This window comes from Mesoplodon densirostris, chromosome 14 (genome assembly GCF_025265405.1).
Source record: "Mesoplodon densirostris isolate mMesDen1 chromosome 14, mMesDen1 primary haplotype, whole genome shotgun sequence".
NCBI classification, from domain to species: Eukaryota; Metazoa; Chordata; class Mammalia; order Artiodactyla; family Ziphiidae; genus Mesoplodon; species Mesoplodon densirostris.
In genome coordinates this window covers 80033165-80057008 of record NC_082674.1, presented here as the reverse complement: position 1 = coordinate 80057008, position 23844 = coordinate 80033165, and the positions used below count along the sequence as shown (strand labels likewise).

At 47.0% G+C, this 23844-nt stretch overlaps 1 protein-coding gene across 5 annotated transcripts in view; it reads right to left on the bottom strand.

Moving 5' to 3' along the window:
- REEP1 (receptor accessory protein 1) overlaps window positions 1-23611 on the bottom strand; it is a 113140-nt gene extending 89529 nt beyond the window's left edge. For all 5 annotated transcript variants that reach the window (XR_009534403.1, XR_009534404.1, XM_060117985.1 and 2 more), the window contains exon 1: window positions 23494-23611. Coding sequence is in view for 3 of the 5 variants with exons in the window: in XM_060117985.1 (XP_059973968.1) it covers window positions 23494-23525 (32 nt within the window). In the remaining 2 variants the exon portion in view is untranslated. The remainder of the gene's footprint in view (window positions 1-23493) is intronic.
- Window positions 23612-23844: the final 233 nt, after the last annotated feature.

The window sequence follows — 23844 nt, the reverse complement described above, 5'->3', positions numbered from 1 at the left end:
ACTGAAGAGCCTGGGAAACCATGCAGTGTTTCTGGCACCTCTGTGTTTTCTGAACGTCTCCTGTTACTCTTCCTTCCCTGCTGGCCCACCTTCCACAGGCTCTTCATGGCAGAACACAGCCTGCACGCCTCCTCACGCTTACTTATGACGGCTCCTGCCTCTTGAATAATTGGTGTTTTAGCTCGGGCTACCGTAACAACATACTACAGACTGAGGGCTGAAACCACAGAAATTTATTCTCCCACAGTTCTGGAGGCTCAGAGTCCAAGATCAGGGTACTGGCATGGCTGGGTTCTGGTGAGGACTTACAGATGTCCGAGTTTCTCCCTGTGTCCTCCCATGGCAGAGACAGAGAAAGACAGAAGCAGAGACAGACAGAGAGAAAGGAGAGACAGGGCTCTCTGGTGTCTCCTCTTACAAGGGCACTAATCCCATCACGGGGGCTCCACCCCTGTGACCTCATCTAAACCTAATTATGTCCCAAAGGTCCCACCTCCAAATACCTTCGCATTGGAGGTTAAGGCTTCAACATATAAATTGGGGGGAAACACAATCCAGTCCATGGCAGCTGGCTACCTCTGAATCTCACTTCTATGTTGCCAAAAGAGGGAAAACAGAAGTGGTTCAGTCTGAGTCAGGTAGCCACCTCTGATCCAATCAGCCATAGCCAGGTGGAGAGGACAGGTCATCCAGCACAAACCTGGCTGCCTGGAGCCTATCCTGATCTCCAGGCCTGTCTGTACCTTGTCACCTGAATGAAAAGCCATAGAGCAGCAAGTCAAGAAGTATTCCTCTTGGTCAACATTTCCCACAAAACTAAACACTCGTGGAGGATAAAGGTCATGTCTCTCTGACCCACCACCACCTCTTCATGCCCACAACAGAAGCAGGCACACAGATGATGTTCAGTGCCTAGATGTTGCTTTTTTGGATAAATGGGGCTACACTTACTGAGAGAAGGATAAAGAGTCTGTGCTCCAAAGATATACACAGACGTATCATCACCTTCTCGGAGCCAGAGTATGCTTTCCACCCTAAAGGTCAAGAAGATTTCCCTTCTAGTCAACCTTTCTTCTTTTTAATCTTTCCCAGACAAAGAAAATGATCATCTATCATTGCACAGAAACTCCTCTATATGTATGTTGAGTAACAGCGATGCATAAAGTGTATAGAGCAGAAAAGGGAGCAAAAGACAGACTGTCTACCTTCAAGGACTGAGACCTGAGCCCAGGAGACAAGCCATCAACACTGGCAAAATTAAAAAAAAAAAACTATGAGTTAAGAAGTAAGAAAACACGTGAGATGTCTCAGGACAGCTGGGAAGGACGTTGCCCAGTGACTGGTGCTAGCGAGCTGAATGTGCTTTGCGGTTGCAGGGCAGAACACCCCCTTTAGTTTAAAATGGTCCAGGAAGAAAAAGTAGGCATTGAAGATGGGTGGGATAGAGCCTGGGGTGGGGGGCAGGGGTATGGCCTTCAGGAGTGCAGTAGCAGTGACTCAAGTCAAAGCATGGAAAACACATGACATGGGTGGGCATGGTCATGGGGAACAGTGAAAAATAAGGTCGTTTAGAAGTACTGATACATTATGGGGGGCCCTGAACATCAGTGTACAATTCTAGCCTGGATTATGGAATGAGTGTGAGCACTGGAAAGGAAACAGACAAGTGCCTGGAGCCTGCACAGGTCCTCTGAGGACAATCATGCCGGGCAGCCCTTGTTTCTTCTTACGACAGAGAGACCAGCAGGGGACTATAGGTTTTTCAAGGTGCTGCTATAACCAAGTCCCATAAACTTGATAAATAAAATAAAATAACAGAAATTTGTTCTCCCACAGCTCTGGAGGCTGGAAGTCTGAAATCAAGGTGTTAGCAGGCCCATGCTCCCTCCAAAGGCTCAAAGGGAGAATCTTTCGTTGTCTTTTCCTAGTTTCTAGTGGTTGCCAGCAATTCTTGGTGTTCCTTGGACTACAGAGGCATCGCTCCAAAATGCCTCAGTGGTCACATGGCATTCTTCCTGCATGTCTCAGTCTGTGTCCAAACTTCCTTCTTCTTATAAGGACACCAGTCACTGGATTAGAGCCAACCCCAAGCCAGTGTGAACTGATCCTAACTTGATTACATTTGCAAACACTCTATTCCCAAATAAGGTCACATTCTGAGGTCTTGGGTGGACATGAACCTTGGGGGACACTATTCATGTCAGTGCAGACACTGAGTAACTCTCACCCTTATGTGCTGGTTCCAGAAGCTAACAGCCATGTAAGCAACTGTTCCCTGATCCTGCATTGGAAGTGACTGGATGCACTGCTGTGACAGCTGTCACCAAAGAGGAGTCCCCTCTTCAGGACAAGGTGAAGCTAGATGACGTCCAAAAATCCTTCTGATTGTACACATGTGGGGTTCAAGGTCCTGGCAATTATTTCTGTTCTACTGATTTACCAATTCAGTCCTCCTTTTCCATTCCCACTGCCAAGACTCTGGTTCAACCCTTATTACTTCAAACTTGACATCGATATAACTGTCTTCACATCACTCCCCCCTTATAAAAACCTTCACTTGCTCACTCCTGCCTCAAAGCAAAGTCCTGTACTTTGACCTCAAACTGACCTTTCCTACCTGAACTCCCCAGACAGCATGACATGAATTCTCAACTCAAGCCAGTCTGGTCCTTCAAACACAACTGGCACATTCTCACCCCCTACACCTTACCCGATATCACCTGGCACGGGCCTCCCTCCCTGCAGAAGGGAATCCAAACTGCATTTGGAAGACCATTCATTCCTCTTTCACAGTGCTGGGGACCAGCCAGCCCAGCGCACAGTACTTTGGAATCTCCATGAGTTTTAGTGCATCCTTACTCTCTCACTGCCTTCCACTGCTCTTTTTTTTTTTAAATAAATTTATCTGTTTTATTTATTTATTTTTGGCTGTGTTGAGTCTTTGTTGCTGTGCGCGGCTTCCTCTAGTTGCAGAGAGCGGGGTCTACTCTTCGTTGCGGAGCACGGGCTCTAGGCGCGCGGGCTTCAGTAGTTGTGGCTCGCGGGCTCTAGAGCGCAGGCTCAGTCGTTGTAGTGCCTGGGCTCAGCTGCTCTGCGGCATGTGGGATCTTCCCTGACCAGGGCTTGAACCCATGTCCCCTGCATTGGCAGGCGGATTCTTAACCACTGGGCCAACAGGGAAGCCCCCGGCCTTCCACTGATAATGACAAAGGGGATGCAGCGACAGTGAAGCAAAGACAAAGCGAATGCTGTGAAATCAGACAGATCCAAGGGATCTAACAATGAAGAACTGGGCCAGTTCCTTAACCTTTCTAAACCTCAGACTGCTCATCTGTAAAATGGAAATACTACTACGTACCTATCCCATCAGACGACTGTCAAGATTAAGTGAAATAATGTACGCACACTGCCAATGCAACATCTGACATGGAGTATAAATAGGTGTCAATAAAAGTACTTCTTTGTATTACAGTAAAAGGGACCTAAGTTTTGCCTTTAGGTCTGGGAACAAAGCGCAGATCTGTGACCCTCCAGCACCGAGCAGCACACCGTCAACGACGACTCGGATGACCTACGTAGCAGGACCCCTGTGAGCATTTGGCTACCACCCCCACTTCATTTTATGAATGGGGAGACTGGTGTGTGGGGGTGGAGGCGGTTCCTGAGGGTGCTGCCTTTCCCTTCCTGGGTCTCCTGTCCTCAACAGCTCCTGACTGTAAATATCACAGACCCTGCAGGGCCCCTGAGACTTGAGAGAGGCTGAGAGGCTGTGAGAAGGTCTGCCTTGCTCAGAGCAGCTGGCACTTCTAGGAGATGTAAATGGTGGGATGGTGCGAACAACCAGGGAAACTGCATGCCAGGAGGTTCAGCCCGACCCCACTCGATTTTACAGAGAGGAAGAGGAGCTCTGAGAGAGAAGCCCAAGGTCACACAGCCCAGCAGGGGTAGAGCTGGGGCCAGAATCTACACTCCCAAGGCCCACCCAGGCCTGGGCCAGCTGGCACTGCCAGGAGCACCATGTTTCTCTGGGTCCAGCTCCACCACGAACTTGCTGGGGAACCTGGGGCAGGCTACCTAGCCCTCTGGGCTTCAGTTTTATCATTTGGGAAAGAAGTAGTAACGCCCGCCTTGTATGACTGCTGTGTTAATTACATCACAGAGCCTTACATGAGAAGTGCCGTGATGGAGAAGACTCCGTTTTGCCTCAGTGGTGGCCCAGCATGCAGCCCACAGTAGCGTTGTACTAAATATGAGATGACTGAGTGAACTTGCTGAATGAATGAATGAGGAACAGGATGGCACAATATCCGCCACATAGTAGGTACTCAGTCAAGTGTTTTCCATTATTGTGGATACTAATCCTTGGTGGATATTTGCCTTCATCTTGATACAGGATGGAGAGGCTCTCTGGGTCCTCTCCACAGCCCCATGTAGCCCCTGTGCTTCGGAAAAGCTGACCATATCCCCAGATTCAGGGTGGGTCTTGGCTGGTGTAAGTCATTCAACACATCCCATCCCCCTGCCATAGGGATTGGCTCAGGGACAGGTGTGTGACTAAAATCAGGAGAGCAAGATGCTTGCTAGGAGCTTCTGGGAAAGAAGCCTTCTTGTGCCCCATAGAAGATGCTCTCTTTTTTGGAGAGATGCCCTTTTCCTGCTAGATGCCAATGAGAAATTCACCCCCCCCCCCCCGCCAGAAGCTGCTGGCAATCATCTTGTGTCCTCAAGGGGAGCCAGCCTTAACATGAGTGCAGGGGAGAGACCAAGAGAACCTGCTGGACTGGTGCTGATCCTGGGTCACTGCCATTCTAGACTTTTAAGTTATGTGAACAAGCATGAGTTGTATTTTTTTTCTTGGAACCAAAAGAATTCTAACTGCTATACCTTTGAACCTCAAAAATGAAGAATCAAAAGGAGACCATTATTTCCAATAGTATCAGACAAGAGACTCTGACTTACCCTGCCATTGACAACAACTACAAATTCTGGATTTAAAGTCATTGTAAATTTTTTTACTAAGTGGTCAAGCTTGGTATCATCAATCATGGGACAGCCTGGCATTCTGTCCTCTTGACAGAAGGCAGGGGGAGGTGCACCTCATCATCTACACAATGTAGACACAATGATCTGAGTCTAATCACGAGGACAAGTCTGAGAAGTCCAGAACGTCTACATCACAGTCAGCCTAGACTCTTCATAAATTTGGGGGGCGGGGGGTGCAGGTGCTGTTCTATGTTGATCAAAAGACACGGCAGCCAGATTCAATGTATGAACTTTGACTGGATCCAAATAAAACAGGAAAAAATAAATAAAGGATTTTTGTTTAATTGGGGTTAATTTGAGTACGGACCACGTGTTGGATGAAGCTGTGGAATGAGAGTTGATTTTCTTAGGTATGGAATGATTGTTGATTGTACAGAACAGTGAATGGTTCCCAAAGCAAGATCCACAGACTCCTGGGAGACCCCAAAACCCTTTCCAGGGGTTGCTGGGACCCTGTCAGAGGGTTCATGAGCTTGAAACAATTTTAATAATAATACTAAAACATATGCCTTTTTCACTGTGTTGAACTTGCACTGATGGTGTAAGAACAATAAGGGGTAAAACCACTGCCTTTGCACGAATCAAGGCAACGGCACTAAACTTAACCAGTAGTCATTGTATCCTTCACCATCATGCAGTAGGAAAAAAAAAATGCCTGTTTCATTTAAGAATGTCATTGATGATATAGCAGAAATCATCAATTTTATTAAATCTTGACGCTGGAGTACAGGTGTTTTTAATATCTTGTGATGAAATGGGAAGCATGCATTAAGTACTGCTGCATACCAAGTATGATGATTGTCTTGAGGAAAAGCCCTTGTGTCGATTATCCACTGTTTTTCAGGGAACAATACAGTTACTTGAATGACTGACAAACAATGGTTATTCAGAGTTGGGTATCCGGCAAGCATGTTTTAGGAAATGGATGAAATGAGCCCATTTCTTCAAGAAAAACCAATAGTGTTTGTTGCCAATGATAATATTCAATTTCAAGCTAAAACTAGAATTTTGGAAAATTTTTATCCACTACCATGAAACTGACAGTGTCCCAACACTTAAAAGACTTTCCTGATGGGACTGATGGGGATAGTAATGAATGTGAATTTTTGATATTGTATAATGAAATGTGTCGGCATTTAGAAGATCTGCATTTCACTTGGTAAACCAATAGTTTCTAAATGATCAAAGTGTGATGTTACAAATTATGCATGGATAAAAGGTCCATGAATTTAAACTATGTGGAAGGAACAGAAGCCATAAAATATGACCAGTTTTGAAACAGAACTAAATAGAATTTCTAAAATAGAATAATTGAAAATTTAAAATCAATGAATATGTTCAGCAGTTGATTAGAGACAGCTAAGGAGACAAACATGAAGAAAATAATTAATAAAGTGGCAGAGACGGGCTTCCCTGGTGGCGCAGTGGTTGAGAGTCCGCCTGCCGATGCAGGGGACGCAGGTTCGTGCCCCGGTCCGGGAAGATCCCACATGCCGCGGAGCAGCTGGGCCCGTGAGCCATGGCCGCTGAGCCTGCACGTCTGGAGTCTGTGCTCCGCAACGGGAGAGGCCACAACAGTGAGAGGCCCGCGTACCGAGAAAAAAAAAAAAAAGTGGCAGAGACAAAAAAAGGAATCAGGGGCTTCCCGGGTGGCGCAGTGGTTGAGAGTCCGTCTGCCGATGCAGGGGACACGGGTTCGTGCCCCGGTCCGGGAAGATCCCACATGCTGCAGAGCGGCTAGGCCCGTGAGCCATGGCCGCTGAGCCTGCGCGTCCGGAGCCTGTGCTCCACAACGGGAGAGTCCACAACAGTGAGAGGCCTGCGTACCACAAAAAAAAAAAAAAAAAAAAAAAAGAAGGAATCGGAAATAAGAAATGAAGAGATATGGAAGACAGAGTAAACACCTAACGTATATCTAATGAGAGTACCAGAAAAAGAGGAAAAAAGGAATGGAGTGCAAAAGCAGTGTTGTTAACTATCAATAAATTTGAAAAATTACTAAGATGAATGAACTCCTAAACTAATATTAACTCAAGAAAATAGAGAAAATCTAAAATCATTAAAGAAATCCAATAGGTAGGTTAAATTTTTCCCACAGAAAAAACACCTGTCCCTGATAATTTTACTGGTAAGGTCACGTATTTTACACGGAAGAAAGAAATCCAATCTTACACAAACTATTCCAGGGTATAAAAAAGAGGATACATCCGCCCTCAACGTGGTTTATGAGGCTAGTATAATCTTTATACCCAAACCAGACAAGATAACACAGCTAATATCATGCACAAACATAGCTTGAAAAAAAAAAAAGACTACACTAAATATTAACAAACTGAATCTTAGGTTGTTCTAACAACAACAAAAACACAACTTTAGGAACAAATTTTGTTTATCCAGGAAGGTAAAATTGTTTCATGGCAAAACTAATTAATACAATTTGCCACTTAACAAATTAAAGGCCAGAAAAAATACCCCATTATCATCTCAATGGAAGCATTAGCTAAAATACAGTATCATTCATTATAAAAACTCTCAACAAACTAGGACGAGAAGAAAACTTAGTGATAAAGTATATTTCTGAAAACCCTACAGCAAGCACAATACTTTATGGAAAAATGTTGAAGCATTCCTTTTTAAACCAGAAAAAGACAAGAAGATCTGCCTTCACCACTTTTAGTCATCTTGTACTAGAGATCTTAACCAGGACAGTAAGAGTAAGGGAAAAAAAGGAATTACTGGAAAGACACAACACTATGCTATTCTCAGATGGCATGACTCTATCTGGAAAGCCCAAAAGAATGTATAGTGTGGCAAGGATGCATTGTTCTAACAAACAGGTGGAAGATGAAAATTTTAATAAGATACCAAATACACTGGCATCAACGAACATCAAGTAACTGGGAATAAATCTAACAAATGATGCACAAGACATTTACAGTAAAAATTATAAAATTATATTGAAAATCATTAAAGAAGATCTAAATTAATATAGATAGATGCCATGTATATGTATACATATATGTATATGGATTGGAACAGTCAATATCTTAAGAACATCAGTGTTATTCCAATCAGACTCCCAACAGATTTTTGAGTGAGTGAGGGTGTGTGTGTGCATCTGTGTTGTAATAGATAATTCTAGGTAATTCTAAACATGTATATGGAAGAGAAAGGGCTAAGGCACTTTTGAAGGTTGGGGGGACTTGCCAGGCCAGATTCTAAGAATTTTCATAAGGTTATGGTAATTAAAACAGTGGTACTGGGCTTCCCTGGTGGCGCAGTGGTTGAGAGTCCGCCTGCCGATGCAGGGGACACGGGTTCGTGTCCCGGTCCGGGAGGATCCCACACGCCGCAGAGCGGCTGGGCCTGTGAGCCATGGGGCCACTGAGCCTGCGCATCTGGAGCCTGTGCTCCGCAACGGGAGAGGCCACAACAGTGAGAGGCCCACATACCGAAAAAAAAAAAAAAAAAAAACAAAACAGTGGTACTGGTACAGGGCCAGAAAAACTGTTCAATGGAAGAGAATAAAGAGCCCAGAATAGACTTACACATCCAGGGAAACTTAATTTATGACAGGGCTGGACATTACAGATGTAAAGAGAAAGGACATACCTTATAATAAACGGTGCTAGGACAATTGGTTTTCCTTATGGAAAAAAAAATTCTGGAGTCCTACTCCACATCATATACCAAAATCATCTCAAAATGGATTAAGAAATTAAATGTGAATGAAAAAACTATAAAACTGCTAGCTAGGAGCAATATAGGAGAACAGCTTCATGATTTCAGAATACCTTCATGATTAGGTAAGGTTTTCCTAGGACACAAAAAGCATAAACTATAAATGAAAAAAACTGATAAATCCATTGCACTAATATTAAGAATTTCTGTTTATCAAAACACACCATAAAGAAAATGAAAAAATAAACCAGGGACTGGGAGAAAACATGTGTAATGCATAGTGACAGAGGATTAGCATCTAAAGTATTTAAAGAACTCCTACAAATCAGTAAGATAAGGACAAGAGAAAAACTGGCAAGACTTGAACAGGCTCTTCACAGGAGAGAGAACATGAATGGGCAATAAACATATGAAAAGATGCTCAATCTCATTAGTATTCAGGGAAATGCAAATTAACACTATAATGAGATTCCATTCTGTACCCACCAGACTGGCAAAACTTCTAAAGTGTGACAATAGCAAGTGATGGTAAAGACATGGTACAACTGAAATTGTATATGCTGCTGGAGAAAAATGATTTTGGATAGCAATTTATGACGGACAAAATGTGGAGGGGACTTGGCAGGCCAGATATCAAGAATTTTCATAAAAGTTATGGTAATTAAGACAGTGTGGCCCTGGTGCAGGGTCAGACAAATTGATTAACGGAACAGAATAAAGAGCCCAGAAACAGGCCCACACATCTACGAAACTTACGTTATTTGGTCAGGTGAAAGATGCATATACCCTATGCCTCAGCCATTCCATTCCTAAAGGAATTTGTGCACCAGTACACCAGGAATCACATATAACAATGTTCATTGCAGAAGTCTTTTCAAGAGCAAGAGAAAAACAAAAATTAAAAAGAGCGCAAACGTCTGTAAACAGTGGTATATTGATACAGTGAAGGTAATGTTCTATTTCTTAAACTGGTTGGTGAGAAAAAGAGTATTCATTGTATTATTATCCACTACTGTATACCCTAACCACTTCTTTGTAATCTTTTCTATTGATGCAATAATTAATTTTTACAGATCAAGGAAAGTCTGGAAATGGAGACAAAATAAGATGTTAGAACATCAGAGTTTTTTTTTTTTTTTTTTTTTTTTTGGCCGCACCGGATCAAACCTGCACCCTTGGCAGTGAAAGCGAGGAGTCCTAACCACTGGACCGCCAGGGGATTCCCCCAGAGTGTTCTTTCTTTAGGCTCTTCTTAACTCCCCTCAGCTTGGTGGCAGCCGGGCCAACAGCCATGGGTTTAATGGGCTGAATAATGGTCCCCAAAGATGTCCAGGTCCTAATCCCCAGAATCCATGAATATTACCTGATACAGCAAAAGAGATTTTGCAGATGTGATTAAATTAAGGATTTTGACATGGGAAGATTATCCTGGACTATCTAGGTGGGCCCTAAATGTAATCACAAATGTCCTTCTAAGAGAGAGGTAGAGGAAGATATAAAGACAGAAGAGAAGGCAATGTGACCATGGAAGCACAGACTGGAGAGATGCGGCCATAAGCCAACAGCCACCAGACACTCCAAAAGCAAAACATGGATTCTCCACGGAGCTTCCAGAATGAAACGCTTCTGCTAACACCTTGGTTTCAGCCCAAAAAAACTCATTTCAGACTTCAGGCCTCCAGATCTGTTAAGAGACTAAATTTCTGTTTTACGCCACTAACTTGGTGGTTCTCTCTTCCAGCAGCAATAGTAGACTACTACAGTGGATGAGGATGCTCAACTTTCCCCATCTCTCTGTCCCTGATTGTATTCATGCAGCACATCCTCTCCTCTGCCTCCTCTTCTTTCTCAACATTGGCTGCCACAGTGTCTCCCAGGCAGAGATACAGCAGTGGTTTAATCTCCTTTCATACATCAGATGTACCACTTCCCCTGTGAAAGGGCTCCTCCCTACAATTTCCAACCAAAGCCAGAAAAGTCATTCACACCCACCCACAAAATAACCACCCAACGGAAAGAACACTGGCCAGGCAGGAAGGACCCTGGAATCCAAGTCCAAGTTCCCCACTGACTGGCTATGAAAACTCAGAAACTTCTCAAAGATGCAACTGGAATTCATTCATCTCTCTAACCCTGGTGCCCAGTGTATGCTTGGCACAAAGCAAATGGTCAATAAATGGGCAGTTAATCAATGAATGAATCAATCAAGCAATGAATCAATCAATCTCGAACAAGGATAGAAGGCCGACCCGCTGAAAAACAGAATCTTTCCAACAACTCGTATCTCTCTTCCTCCACTATAATAAGGGAAAAGATTAAAATCCTAGAGTTTCAGAGTTGGAAGGTCTTAGGGTTGGAAGCCAGGGGCTCACTGCCTCACTCTAGCACCAATTACTAGAAAACTCTTCCTTCTATCATGACAAGAGCTTGTCTTCGAATCGCCCACTAGTCCTATTCCAGGCCTCTAACCACATAAAACAAACCTCTTTCTTCCACATCAAAACACTTTCAGAAATTGGAGACTTGGCCTCAAGTCCTGGCCTAGCCGATCATGTTACTGACCTTGATGAATGACCTAAAACTAAACCCTCATGCCCCATCTTCCTTGTCTGTCAACAAGAGCCTGAAATCACTAAGAGCCCCTCTAGCTCCAAGAAGCAGGGTGGAAAACATCACCCCCTTGGTGTTCAATCCCTCATCATTTCAAACTATCCATTGGGTTTTAATTTTTTTTTAAACTATCCATTTCAAACTATCCATTTTTTTAAAAAAACTATCCATCCATTTTAAAACTATCCATTTCAAACTATCCATTGGGTTTTAATTTTTAATACTTTATTTTTTACTTTTAGAATTGCTTCTTTTCCCGTGGGCCCATTCCTCTCCCTGCTCCAGCCCGGCACCTGCTATTTTCTTATATGTTCTTTACTTTTTCATTTTAGAAAGATTTATTCTAAGGTCTCTAAGTATTAATAGTTACTTTATATAAATAATGTACAATTAATATAGGTATGCTATTTACCTATTTGTTTATTTATTTCTGGAGGGCTAATCCTGTCTTGTAGCGTTTGTTAACTCCTGCTTAGGAGGGGTGTTTGTAATTCTGGAGTATGAATTCATGTGCTTTGGGGCTAATTCTGTATGACGTGTATTGAGAGCTCTTAGAGAGACTGGATTCATTTCTGTCACATGTCCCAGGAGTAATGCTGGCCCAAGACCAATGTTTATGTTAATCTCTCAGCTAAGGGTATGCAGCAGACCGTGCAGAATGTGTTAAACCCCAAATCCAGATGAGGACAGGTCCATAGATGGTTTCAAATTCCCAAGGGAGATTTTCCCTCCACCAAGAACCCTGGGCAAGACAGACAAGCTTCACTGTCATCTCTCAGTGCTTGGGGGTCTATGCTTTTACTCAGGATTATGCTGCAGAATCGCCCTTCCAGTCTGAACTTTATGCCAACGTTCAGCTCTGACTTAATACCCCACAGACTCAAGGCCCCTCTTTTCTCTACTGAGATATTAAAACCAAGTTAGGCCAGTTCTCTAGTGTGGTATATTAAAGATGGCTGCGAACTGTTTGCTACCCCACTCATGGAGAGGTAGTCTAATCCCCCGCTCTTCAAATCTAGGATGGCCTTAAGTGACTTGTTTGGCCAATAGAATGCAGCAGAAGTATCATCCTGGGACTTCTGAGACCAGCTCATAAAAAGTCTTGCAGTTTCTATTGATGCTTCTTGGACACCCATTCTTGCAGCTCTGAGCTACCATGTAAGAAACTTGACTATCCTGAGGCCTCCATGCTGGAGAAATCACACAGAAAGACCAAATGAAGAGGGCTTGCAACACACAAAAAGAAAGGGACAGCCAGGGCTTCCCTGGTGGCTCAGTGGTTAAGAATCTGCCTGCTAATGCAGGGGACACGGGTTTGAGCCCTGGTCCGGGAAGATCACACATGCCGCGGAGCAACTAAGCTCATGCGCCACAACCTACTGAGCCTGTGCTCTAGAGCCCGCGAGCCACAACTACTGAGCCCACATGCCACAACTACTGAAGCCCGCACGCCTAGAGCCCATGCTCCGCAACAAGAGAAGCCACTGCAATGAGAAGCCCGTGCGCTGCAACAAAGAGTAGCCCCCGCTCGCCGCAACTAGAGAAAGACTGCCTGCAGCAATGAAGACCCAACACAGCCAAAAATAAATAAATTAAAATAAATAAATTAAAAAAAAAAAAAGAAAGAGACAGCCAGTCTGCCACTGCCATTTGCATCATCCCAGTTGAGACCCAGACATCACGGAGCAGAAATGAGTTTTGTATTCGGTGTCCTGTCCAACTTCCTGACCACAGAGCCAGGAGAGATGATAACAAAACGGCTGTTGTTTTAAGCTAAATCTCAGGGTAGTCTGTCGTGCAGCTGCTACAGTACTGGTTACAGCCTTGCAAAATGATTCCCTCTCTGTTTTGTCTCCTGGCAAATTTACTTACTTAAAAGCTCTGCTATACTTTTAGGGGATCGCTATTATATTTCATGCAAAATTTTTAGAAAAATATTCAATTCAGTTTTATTAGGGAGGGGTTTCAGACTATATAGTTTTCTATATTGCCAGAAATAGAAATCAAATCTTTCACTTTACAGATGAGAAAACTGAGGCTTAGAGAGGTTAGGTTACTTGCCATGGTCACAAATCAAGGTTCTACAAACCTAGGTTTAAGAAAGGATCTTCTAACCCCAGAGGGAATACAAAGTCATCATTCGTATACATTTTAAACATGTTCTACGAGCTTAGAACTGCTGGGAAAAATGGCTGTGAACAAGATAAAAGTCTCAAAAGTCATGGAGATCAAATCCTAGTGGAGAGACAGACCAGAAACAAGCAAGCAAAAGAATTAGAAGCATAGTTTCAGGGAGGGACAAAAGCACAGAGGTGTGGGTGGGGTGTATCTTGGAGAAGGTGGTCAAAAGAGGCCTCTCCTGAATAGGTGACATGTAAGCAGAGACCTAAATGGATAGAGGGAAAGGCCATGCACGATCCAGGGCAGTGTGTTCAGGGCAGAGGAACAGCAAGTGCAAAGGCCCCTGGGTGGGACAAGCTTGTCGCCTTCTAGGAATAGTGAGCGTGATGGAACTGAGCAAGTGAGGGGGGAACAGTACAAGGTGAGGTCAGGGCAGTGGGCAGGGGCCAGGCCTTGCTGAGTCTTGTTGACAATGGTAAGGAGTCTGAATTTTATTTTTAGTGTGACGGGAGCTCTTTAGACAGTTTTTATTTTTTATTTTATTTTTTTATTTATTTATTTTTGCGGTACGCGGGCCTCTCACTGTTGTGGCCTCTCCCGTTGCGGAGCACAGGCTCTGGACGCGCAGGCTCAGCAGCCACAGCTCACGGGCCCAGCCGCTCCGCGGCATGTGGAACCTTCCCAGACCGGGGCACGAACCCATGTCCCCTGCATCGGCAGGCGGACTCTCAACCACTGCATCACCAGGGAAGCCCTTTATTTTATTTAATTTTTATTTGACAGTTTTTAAACTGCAGGGGAAAGCTAAGACCTACTTTATGGGTTTTTTTGGAAATTTTTTTCCTTTATTATATTTAATTAATTTATTTATTTATTGAAATATAGTTGATTTACAATGTTGTGTTACTTTCTGGTGTACAGCAAAGTGATTCAGTTATACATATATGTATATTTATCCTTTTTCATATGCTTTTCCATTATGGTTTATTACAGGATATTGAATATAGTTCCCCTGTGCTATACAGTACGTCCTTATTGTTTATCTATTTTATATTTAGTAGTTTGCATGTTAGCCCCAAACTCCTAACTTATCCATCCCCCACCCCCTTCCCCCTTTGGTAACCATAAGTTTGTTTTCTATGTAAGACCTATCGCACATTTTTTTCTTTTCTTTTTTTGGACGCGCCATGCAGGTTGCAGGATCTTAGTTCCCCGACCTGGGACTGAACCCAGGCCCACAGCAGTGAAAGCGCCGAGTCCTAACCACTGGACCACCCGGGAATTCCCCTATCTTACATTTTAAACAACGTAGACATTGGAGAGATGGGAGTAGAAGCAGGGAAAGCAATTAGGAGAGTTTTGAAATGGTCCAGGAGAGCAATAATTTGGGGTTGGAACAGGGTGGTGGCAGTGGAGGTGGGAGTTGGTGGGGCAGGGAGGGTTTGAAGGTAGGGTTGCGAGGACTCACAGACACTGCTGGATTCCGCAGCACACGGTGTCTGGCATGAAGCATTTACGGAGCCCACGGGGTCCTGTGACTTCCTCAGGAGGGACATCTAGGGGCCAGTGGTTCTTGGCCTCATGTGCTCACGAGAAAAAGTCCTTTCATGTTCCTGTAAGCCCACTGGGAGTCCCCAGCATGAGTCGGCTGTGTTTCACCAGCTTCTTTCTCACGGTGGGTTATAACCCACCCTCCTGAAGAGCATGAGCTGCTCACTGCAATATTCTGTCTGACAGGCATTGTCTTGGCGGTTTAAACCCCAGTTGTAGCAAAACTAAATGTTACATAGATCACAGTTCGGCAGCCCACTTGTGAAAGGTTCGTAGTTGAGCGCTGGGTTGGTGGAATCCAGTTAGGCTATTCAGAACTCATACGAAGTCAGGGTTGGGACCTCTCAGAATCAGAGGGATGAACCACAATCCAGCACAAATGGATGACTTGGCATTGAATTCCCATGTACAGCCAATAGTGGGAATATCAGGCAAGTCCATTTCTGTTCATTTCACAGGGGAGATGATGACACCCTGAATCCTGACTCAGTGCTTCTCAAGTTTCATGGGGATCTTGTCAAAATGCAGATTCACCAAGCCTTGGGTGGGGCCCCGGATTCTGCATTCCTAACTAGCTCCCGGTGATGCTGATGTCGTTGGTGCACAGACCACTCTCTGAATAGAGAGGTCCTGACTCATTCATGAGCCGACATACACTCACTGGGCACTGACTACCCATGAAGAGCGGAGAGGGAGACTAAGAAACAGATGTGGGAGGTAAAGGCACAAACCACCACGTCACAAGGTACAAAGTGACAATGCCACACTGGGGACCCAGGAACAGAAATCTTGCCTCAGTCAGGGGACCCTAGGGAGGTTTCTTGGAGGAAGGCAGATGGAGGCAAACATGGAGAGTGTAATGACAATCGTAGGGCACCTTCAAGGTCTTTATCCATGGAAGAGCATCAGTTCTCTACAACTGCTGATTTCTCCTCAAAATTAAGACTTCCTTTTTAAACTCAAAAACAAGATAAAGAAAAGAGGTCACGAGGAGAGGGAGAGATTTTTCTAGTATGAAGAGGTAAAGGAATGTGTTACGACTGTCCCAGTTGCAAGAAGAAGAAAAAAAGAAAACCATCTTACACCAACTTCAACAAAAAAGGACATTTAGGGCTTCCCTGGTGGCGCAGTGGTTGAGAATCTGCCTGCCCATGCAGGGGACACGGGTTCGAGCCCTGGTCTGGGAGGATCCCACATGGCGCGGAGCAATGGGGCCCGTGAGCCACAACGACGGAGCCTGCGCGGCTGGAGCCTGTGCTCCACAAGAGAGGCCGCCACAGTGAGAGGTCCGTGCACCGCGATGAAGAGTGGCCCCCGCTTGCCGCAACTAGAGAAAGCCCTCGCACAGAAACAAAGACGCAACACAGCACAAATAAATTAATTAATTAATAAACTCCTACCCACAACATCTTCTTAAAAAAAAAAAAAGGACATTTATAGGTTTGCAAAGCTGGTTAGGATTCATTCATTCAACATATGTGGTGGTCATTGGGGTTGTTCACAGATGTTTAGTAAGACTGCAATTCTCCACCCACTTGAATTCAGGCTTGGTTATATGATTTTCTTTGGCTGATGAAATGTGAGCAGAAGTGACACGTGTCACTTCCTGTTAGAGGTACTTAAGAGCTGGTGCGTGACTCTCCATTTTTCTTTCCCTACTCCAGTGAATCCTGGTGCCTTGTGCTGCAATGATAGCGCCCTAAGACAAAGAAGGCTCAGTCAGCCTGAGCCTCTGGTGATGACAACATGCAGGTTGCCTCTGCCAACCCACAGTGCACAGGCAGCATAAAGCAAGAAATCAACCTTTGTCATCTCCAGCCACCGGGCTTTGAGAGTTGTTATTGCAGCATAGCCCAGTCCATCCTCACCACTACAATAAATGCTTAATTAAAACAAGCACCATTCAAGGCCTTCATTCTAGGATATGGGACTGTTCAAGGCCTTAAACCAGGAGCTGCAGGAACCGGGGCCTGAGTCACCAGACTCAAGACTCTGGAGCCAGCTTCCGGCTCTCTGTGCCTGTATCTCATCTCTGTTTACCTCTGCTTTGCCATACTTCGCCCCTTTGGCCACCATCCCTTCTCCAATTGCCAGGCAGCCACCAGCAGCCCCACCTTCACATCTTTCCAGCTCTGGGTCCCATAGGCAAGGCTCTTCTCTCCCAGCTTCAAATCAAGACACCCTGGGGAAGGATCTAGGGGTTCCGTTTGGGCCACAGACCCACCTCTGGACCAATCTCTGTGCCCAAGGAAATGTGTCACTAGGCCTGAGTCCCTGCCCACCTCCGCGGTTGAGTGGAGGGAGATAGGATGGGGTATGGGACCAGAGGGGAATGGGAAATGCATTTGGAAGCCCAGAGTACCATCCACAGATCCCTAAAGGAGGTGAAAAGGATGTGAATGCACAAGTACGTGAGAGCAGCCAAGGTAGAATGGAACTGAGCTGCGACTGGTGAAGGGCAAAGGAAAAAGGGAAAACGTGGCTTATGTGCGATCACCCTAAGAGGAAAGAAGCAGACTGGGCAGCCACTGGCTGGACAGCTCCCTGTGCCGGTGTCAAGGAGGTATCCATGGCCTAGAACTGCCAGGTGACTGACAAAGCCTGGTGGGGGCAGGATGTCAGGAGCGGATGTTAACTCAGGTAAAGGATGCTCCTCCTGTCTACGAATTTAGGGAAGCTTGTTAAAACTCTGACAGTGGGACAGACCTTCTGTGACCAAGAACAGGCCAAGTTTGGGAGAGCAAATACTTTAAACTTTTAATTTTTTTTTTTTTGTGCGGTACGCAGGCCTCTCACTGCTGTGGCCTCTCCCGTTGCGGAGCACAGGCTCCGGACGCGCAGGCTCAGCGGCCATGGCTCACGGGCCCAGCCGCTCCACGGCATGTGGGATCTTCCCGGACTGGGCCACGAACCCGTGTCCCCTGCATCGGCAGGCGGACTCTCAAACACTGTGCCACCAGGGAAGCTCTAACTTTTTTTTTTTTTTGGCCACACCATGCGGTATGTGGGATCTTAGTTCCCCGACCAGGGATTGAACCAGCGCCCCCTGCAGCGGAAGCACGGGGTCTTGAACACTGGACCGCCAGGGAAGTCCTGGGGGACTCCTGGGGGAGCAAAGACTGAGCCAACACGTGTGCCCCCGTTACCATCATCCCTACATGAATAATTCAGGGGTCTCCTTCCCCACTGAGCCCAACTCAGCTTCATACTCCAACTCAAGACAGGTTCCAGGCAGCCTCCAATCAATTAAAAGAGATAAAACCTACTAGCCATCCTGGTCCAGGTACACATGCCATGCTTGAGGGCCTATAATACCAGATTTACTGTCAAGATTCCTTCAGACATCCCTACTGTGTGCCAGATACTTGGTCCTTTATATTTACCTTTTCTCTAAAATCAAAGGAAAGGCCCTGGGTGCGACTACAACAACCCAGAGGGAAAACAGTGTGCTTCTATGTGAAGATGGATGAGATCTGAACGTTCAGAACAAACCCATATGTATGTAACTATCCATCTTCCAATCCGTCAGGGTCTTCCCAAGGCCCTGAAGTGAGAGGAAAATATTCTCATGGCCCAAATGCAAACCCCCTCCTGTTGGTTCTCAGAAAAATTCCCAAAGACACCAAGAAGCCTGGTAACCGGTTGGGCATGTGCTCAGCTCATTGTTGGCAATAAAATTGCAAAGATAACATATACTCTGACTACTGCACGGCCAGGTCTACCCCATCCCCAAGCCTCTTGAAATCCCTTGGAAAATACACACACACACACACACACGCACACACACACGCATACACACACGCATACACACACACATACACACACACGACACACATACACAATACAAAATGGCAGCCTCACTAGGTGGCTACTGAGGGTCTGACCCGCCTTCTCTCATTCTTCCCAGGGCTCTTCCGCCCCCCAGACAATATACACTACAAAGAGGATAGCTCGCTTTAGAAGGAAGGGGAAAACTGAGCCATCAATAACCAGGTGAGACCCTCACTTGTCAGCTACCCTTCAAATAAGACACAGCAGGAAGAAGTGCACAAAAGCTACTTCCCAGCAGGCAGGCAGGATTAATAAACAAAGGCCAGGGCTGATGTTTTTCACTTCCTTGAAGATACTGCCCCTGTTTATAAATAAACACAGTGCATGTAGGCCGGCTGCGGGACTTGAGGGAAAGGAAAGGGCCCAGAGGAGCACTGGCTCTTGGAACTATTAAGACCTCCAAGATGATGCTGGCCAATAATACTGTATCATAGACCGGGAGCAGGGCCCCAGCGCAGGTGCAAGCTGCCCTTAGGATTCTGCAGGACTTGGACTAGAACCCAACATCTTTCCTCTCCCAATTCAACTGAAACAGTCACCCAGCTCCTACCCTGTACCACACCCAGTGCCAGGAAAGAAATCATCAACTAACCTGAACCCTCCATTAACAGGATCATTTTTCTGCATTCCGCTTTTTAAAGCAGGCCCCAAAGAAAGGTAAGTTTATGTTTAAGAGTGTATGGTTTTTTCTTTTTTCCATCTGTGTTGCAACAGTTGAGGAACCTCTTGAGGACAACCCACATTCCTTCCAGACTTCTCTACGTGTCCATCCCTGGCCCAGGGCACAGAGACTTCATGCTCTAAACAGTCCGAGGACTTAGCTAGATCTTCAGCTATCAACTCAAGACTGTTTTAAACATCAGACTCTACTTTCTAAAAACTAACATTTTTTAAAGATGTGCAATGTGGAAAAATGACATTTTTCGGCATGGCTATTGGTTACTTATGAATTAGGACTCTCTTTTTCCCCATGCAGTGAGTTGGAGTTTTGGTCTACTAATCCAGTAAGTGGTGGTGAAGCTCTGGATCCATTTAGCCAACATCCTGGGCCTCAGCCAAAATTCTGTCCAGAGACAATGAGGCAAAACCTGCTCCCTGGAATAAATGCTTCAAGATAGTGCATTCTCCCTAGAAGGCACAGAGCGACCTCTGTGTGCCCGCTCCAGTGCACAGTGTGAAATGCTTTCACACCTCGGCCTTGAGTTGTTTGAAAAGAAAACAAAGTATTTTAAAGGAGGCAAGCAGACCAGTCCTAAATGAGCTCCCATGTTCCATGCAGATACCAACCAGGTTTCAACAAGGCCAACCTTGCTACTGCACTAATATTTCTTCCTTAATTCTTCCTAAGCTAAGCCAAGGGAGTTAGGAGGAAGACAGCTGGCAAGAGAGCAGCGTCTCAAATTGGTTCCCATTCCAAGAGCTTTGCCCAGTGGGCACAAGCCTGTCCCGATGCCCACTAACCTCTGTCCCCAGGGGATAACACTGACCAGCTCCCCTGCTTATCCTAGGGCCTCTGATCCCACTCAACACAACCAACCTTTACTGAGTGCACTTGAAGGGCCAGGTGCTTCAAAAATGAGCCTTGGGAGGGGGCGAGAGGTGGGAGGGGGAAAAAAACTACCACCATTACCCTAAACATGCTCACAGCCCATGGCAACACAGTCACCATCACAGCTGGCTGTCCCCAGACACCATCAGCTTGTCTTGACGCCTCTGGTTGGAAGGAAGACGCTCCCTCCACATCCTCAGAGCACAGTGACAGGTCTTCCTTAAATGTTCTTTGATGAGACAGAGGCTTATGAAACCATGAAAAGATAGCTTATAGGAAAAGGGACCTGTGGACAAAATCACAGGACGCCATACTAGAGGTCTTGAAAGCTTGAAAGAGATCAGCTTAGGTCAAGGACGGGCAGAGGTGGACAGGGCACTGACCCAAAAATCCAGAGCCTGTGTTCTTCACCAGCTCATCTCGTGTCCTTGGGCAAAGCACACTCCTCTACAGTTTTACAGATGAGGGGAGGGCTGGCTCAGTGGTTTTTATTAGCAGTAAAACCCATATAGTTTCCAAATTATATTTTATATAGAACCCCAGTATATAAAACAAAGAAAAGGAATCGGGAGTGGGAACCCAGAGCCCGCCCACTCAGGTTGAGTGGCCTTCGGGGAAGCCAGTTGGAAAACTGCAGGAATAATGTCTGAAAGCCCCTTCCAGAGCTCTTACAACCTCTCTCAGAGGATGGGAGGGAACACTCGTTGACTGAATGTCCTCTGTGGTACTTGGCAATTTAGAAATCACGTATCATCGAAATCTTTGCAACAGTAAAGTGAGATTAACTAGGGCTTGTGAACAAGGATCTCCTGTGATCTGAGCTGTGAACTGGGATCTGTTGGCAAGAGGCAGAACTGGGATTTGAATCAAGGGTTTTCTGACTCCAAACATGGCATTTCTACTCTTTGCTAAGAGGTTTGTGGAAATTTGGGCTGATTCGATAATTTCCTTGCATGGTAAATATAAACATATGTGCATATATGCCTAGGGAAACACAGCGTGACAAATATACTTCTCAAATTTTTCATTAGCTATCTCTGTATGGAAATAATGTGGATGATTTTCCATCTCTTGATCTACATTTTCTAATTTTCCTATAGTGAACATGTATGATTTACGCAAAACAGGTGCTGCTTATTAAAATGGTTTTAACAACTCACATCTGACACATCCACGTTGGGTTTCTATACAGAATTAGGGGCTGAAGGGATAGGTCATATCTCTGACCTTTTGAAGTTGACAGTGGGAATGACACCCCCAAATCTCACAAATTCTCTCTTGGAACACAGGGTCCTGGGCTGACCTGAGGGGCAGTTCTCACGGTCACTTAAATACTCTGAAATGAAATTCTTCACTTCTGGGGAGTGTGGTTGTTTTAGAAAATAACTGCTAGTCCCTGAAACCCCACCCAAACACATGTTTCTCCCCTTCACCCCTCTTAGTTGTCTAGCATACAGGGGATGGGTGCTAATAAAATTAAAGACGGTCACATGGACCCCAGACCAGAAAGCCTGGCTGCTCAGTGTTCCAGCCCCAGCCCAGGAGGACCTGTAGGGAGTGAGTCCTCCAGCCTGGCCAACTCAACTCTCTGGCCCACCCTGAGGCCCCACCCCCACCCCCCAGAAGCCACCTGCAAATCTGATAATCACGGCACTACTTCAGGAGAAAAAAAAATACCACCCGGAAGGCAAGACAGGCCTTGATCAGGCAAGAGGCGGGGCCAGCCCTGCCAGCCACTTCCCTGGGTTATTCATGCCACCTCTGCCCGCAGGAATCTTCCAAACCTTTAACATGCTTCCTCTAGGTACAGCACAAATCCCCAGCAGGTGGCAACAGCTGTGGAGAGGCCCACAAGGAATGAATGACTTGGGGGCCGAGAGGGGCATACACTGGCCTTGGGAAGAAAGCCCATCATGGTGGCCAGGAGACAACGCTGAGAAGGGCTTCAGAAGGCTACCCTGACCGGCTTCTCTGAAAATCAGGAAACAAGGGTAGGAGACGGGAGGTGTTCCCAAACGTGGAAAGTGACGGCGCACAATCAGCCAGAGTCGGGAGCCCCTCTTTCTCAGACAAAGAAAAAGCCGGAATGGCACCACCGGCTCCCACACCCCAGAACAATTTCACCCCGGCTCCCCAAGCAGGTGGCACATCTGTCCTGCTTCAGGCAAGGATGGTTAGGAGAGGAGGGGAACTGGAATAGATGGCCGGGTCCACCTCCCAAGGAGAACAAATCCACGAGGGAAGGAGCTCTTCAAAGGTCCACGCGGCTCTGGGGTTTGACAGAGCACAACGCCCCCGCGCCCACCCGCAACGGCTTCACACAGGCCTCACCCCAGATGACTCTGCGCTCTCCCGCAAGGCCTGGCAGGTGTCATCGCCACCGTCAGTGTGGCCGGCTGTCACTTGGAAATTTCCCGTGAATTCCCGGAGATGCCCGTCTCTATCTCTCCTTCAAACCCTCCGCCCAAGGAATCAGACAAGGGGACGCGGGGCGGCCACCCCAAGATTCGGGCCTGTCCTCCAACGTCCCACTTGCCTAGGCCGCTGTCAATGTGAGAACCCTAAAAAGGAGGAGTATTTTTCAACCCCCTTAGGAGCCCTGCCTCCAGCTCTCCGCCCTTCTCCGCGTCCATCCCTCCAGGCAGCGCCCCAGGCTCTTCTGGGCTCTATCATTTTCACCTGACAAAAGCGTGGCGGCGGGGCGCGGCAACGGGCGACCCCAGGCCAACATTTCTTCCCATGGAGAGGGACACGTGTCCCCGCGGCGCGCTCACTCGGGGCCTCGGCCAAGCCCACCAAGCGGGGGAACAAAGCGGCCGGGCGCGGCTCGACGCGGACCCCAGCGAAGCCCCGTGCGCCCCAGCCCTCGCGGCCCCGCCCGCCGGGCCCCCGCGCCCGGGCCGGGCCCCGCAGGGCAGCAGCCGCGTTCTGTGCCGCCCGCTCGCCCGCGACCTCGGCAGCTACTGTACCTGCTAAATTTAGCGGCCGCCGGGTATTAATAGCCGGAACGACCGGGGCGGGCGCTGCAGGGGCACGCGCAGCCCGGGGGCCGGGGGCCGGAGAAGGAGGGGAAGGAAGGAAGGGACGCGGGGAAGAAGGCTACTTACACCACCAGCCTGGAGATGATCCACGCCACCATGGCGGGGGGCGGGCGGGCGCGGCCCGGCGGCGCGGTGCGTCTCGGCTGCTGGCGGCTGCGGCGCTCCGGGGCACGTCTGTCCGCGCACGGCCGCCGCCGCCAGACTGAACGCGCCCGCCGCCCTGCCCGGCGCTGGCGCGTCGGCGCAGCCGCGGCACGTTCCGGCGGCGGCGGCTGCCCCAGCCCCCCGGGGCACGGCGGGCCCGCGACGATTGGGCGGCGAGCCGGTCGGGCACCAGCGGGACCTGCCCCGCCCCGCTGGCCCCGGGCCCCAGGCTGAATTCGGGGAGGTTCCTCTGCGCGCCCCGGTGCCCCCCGC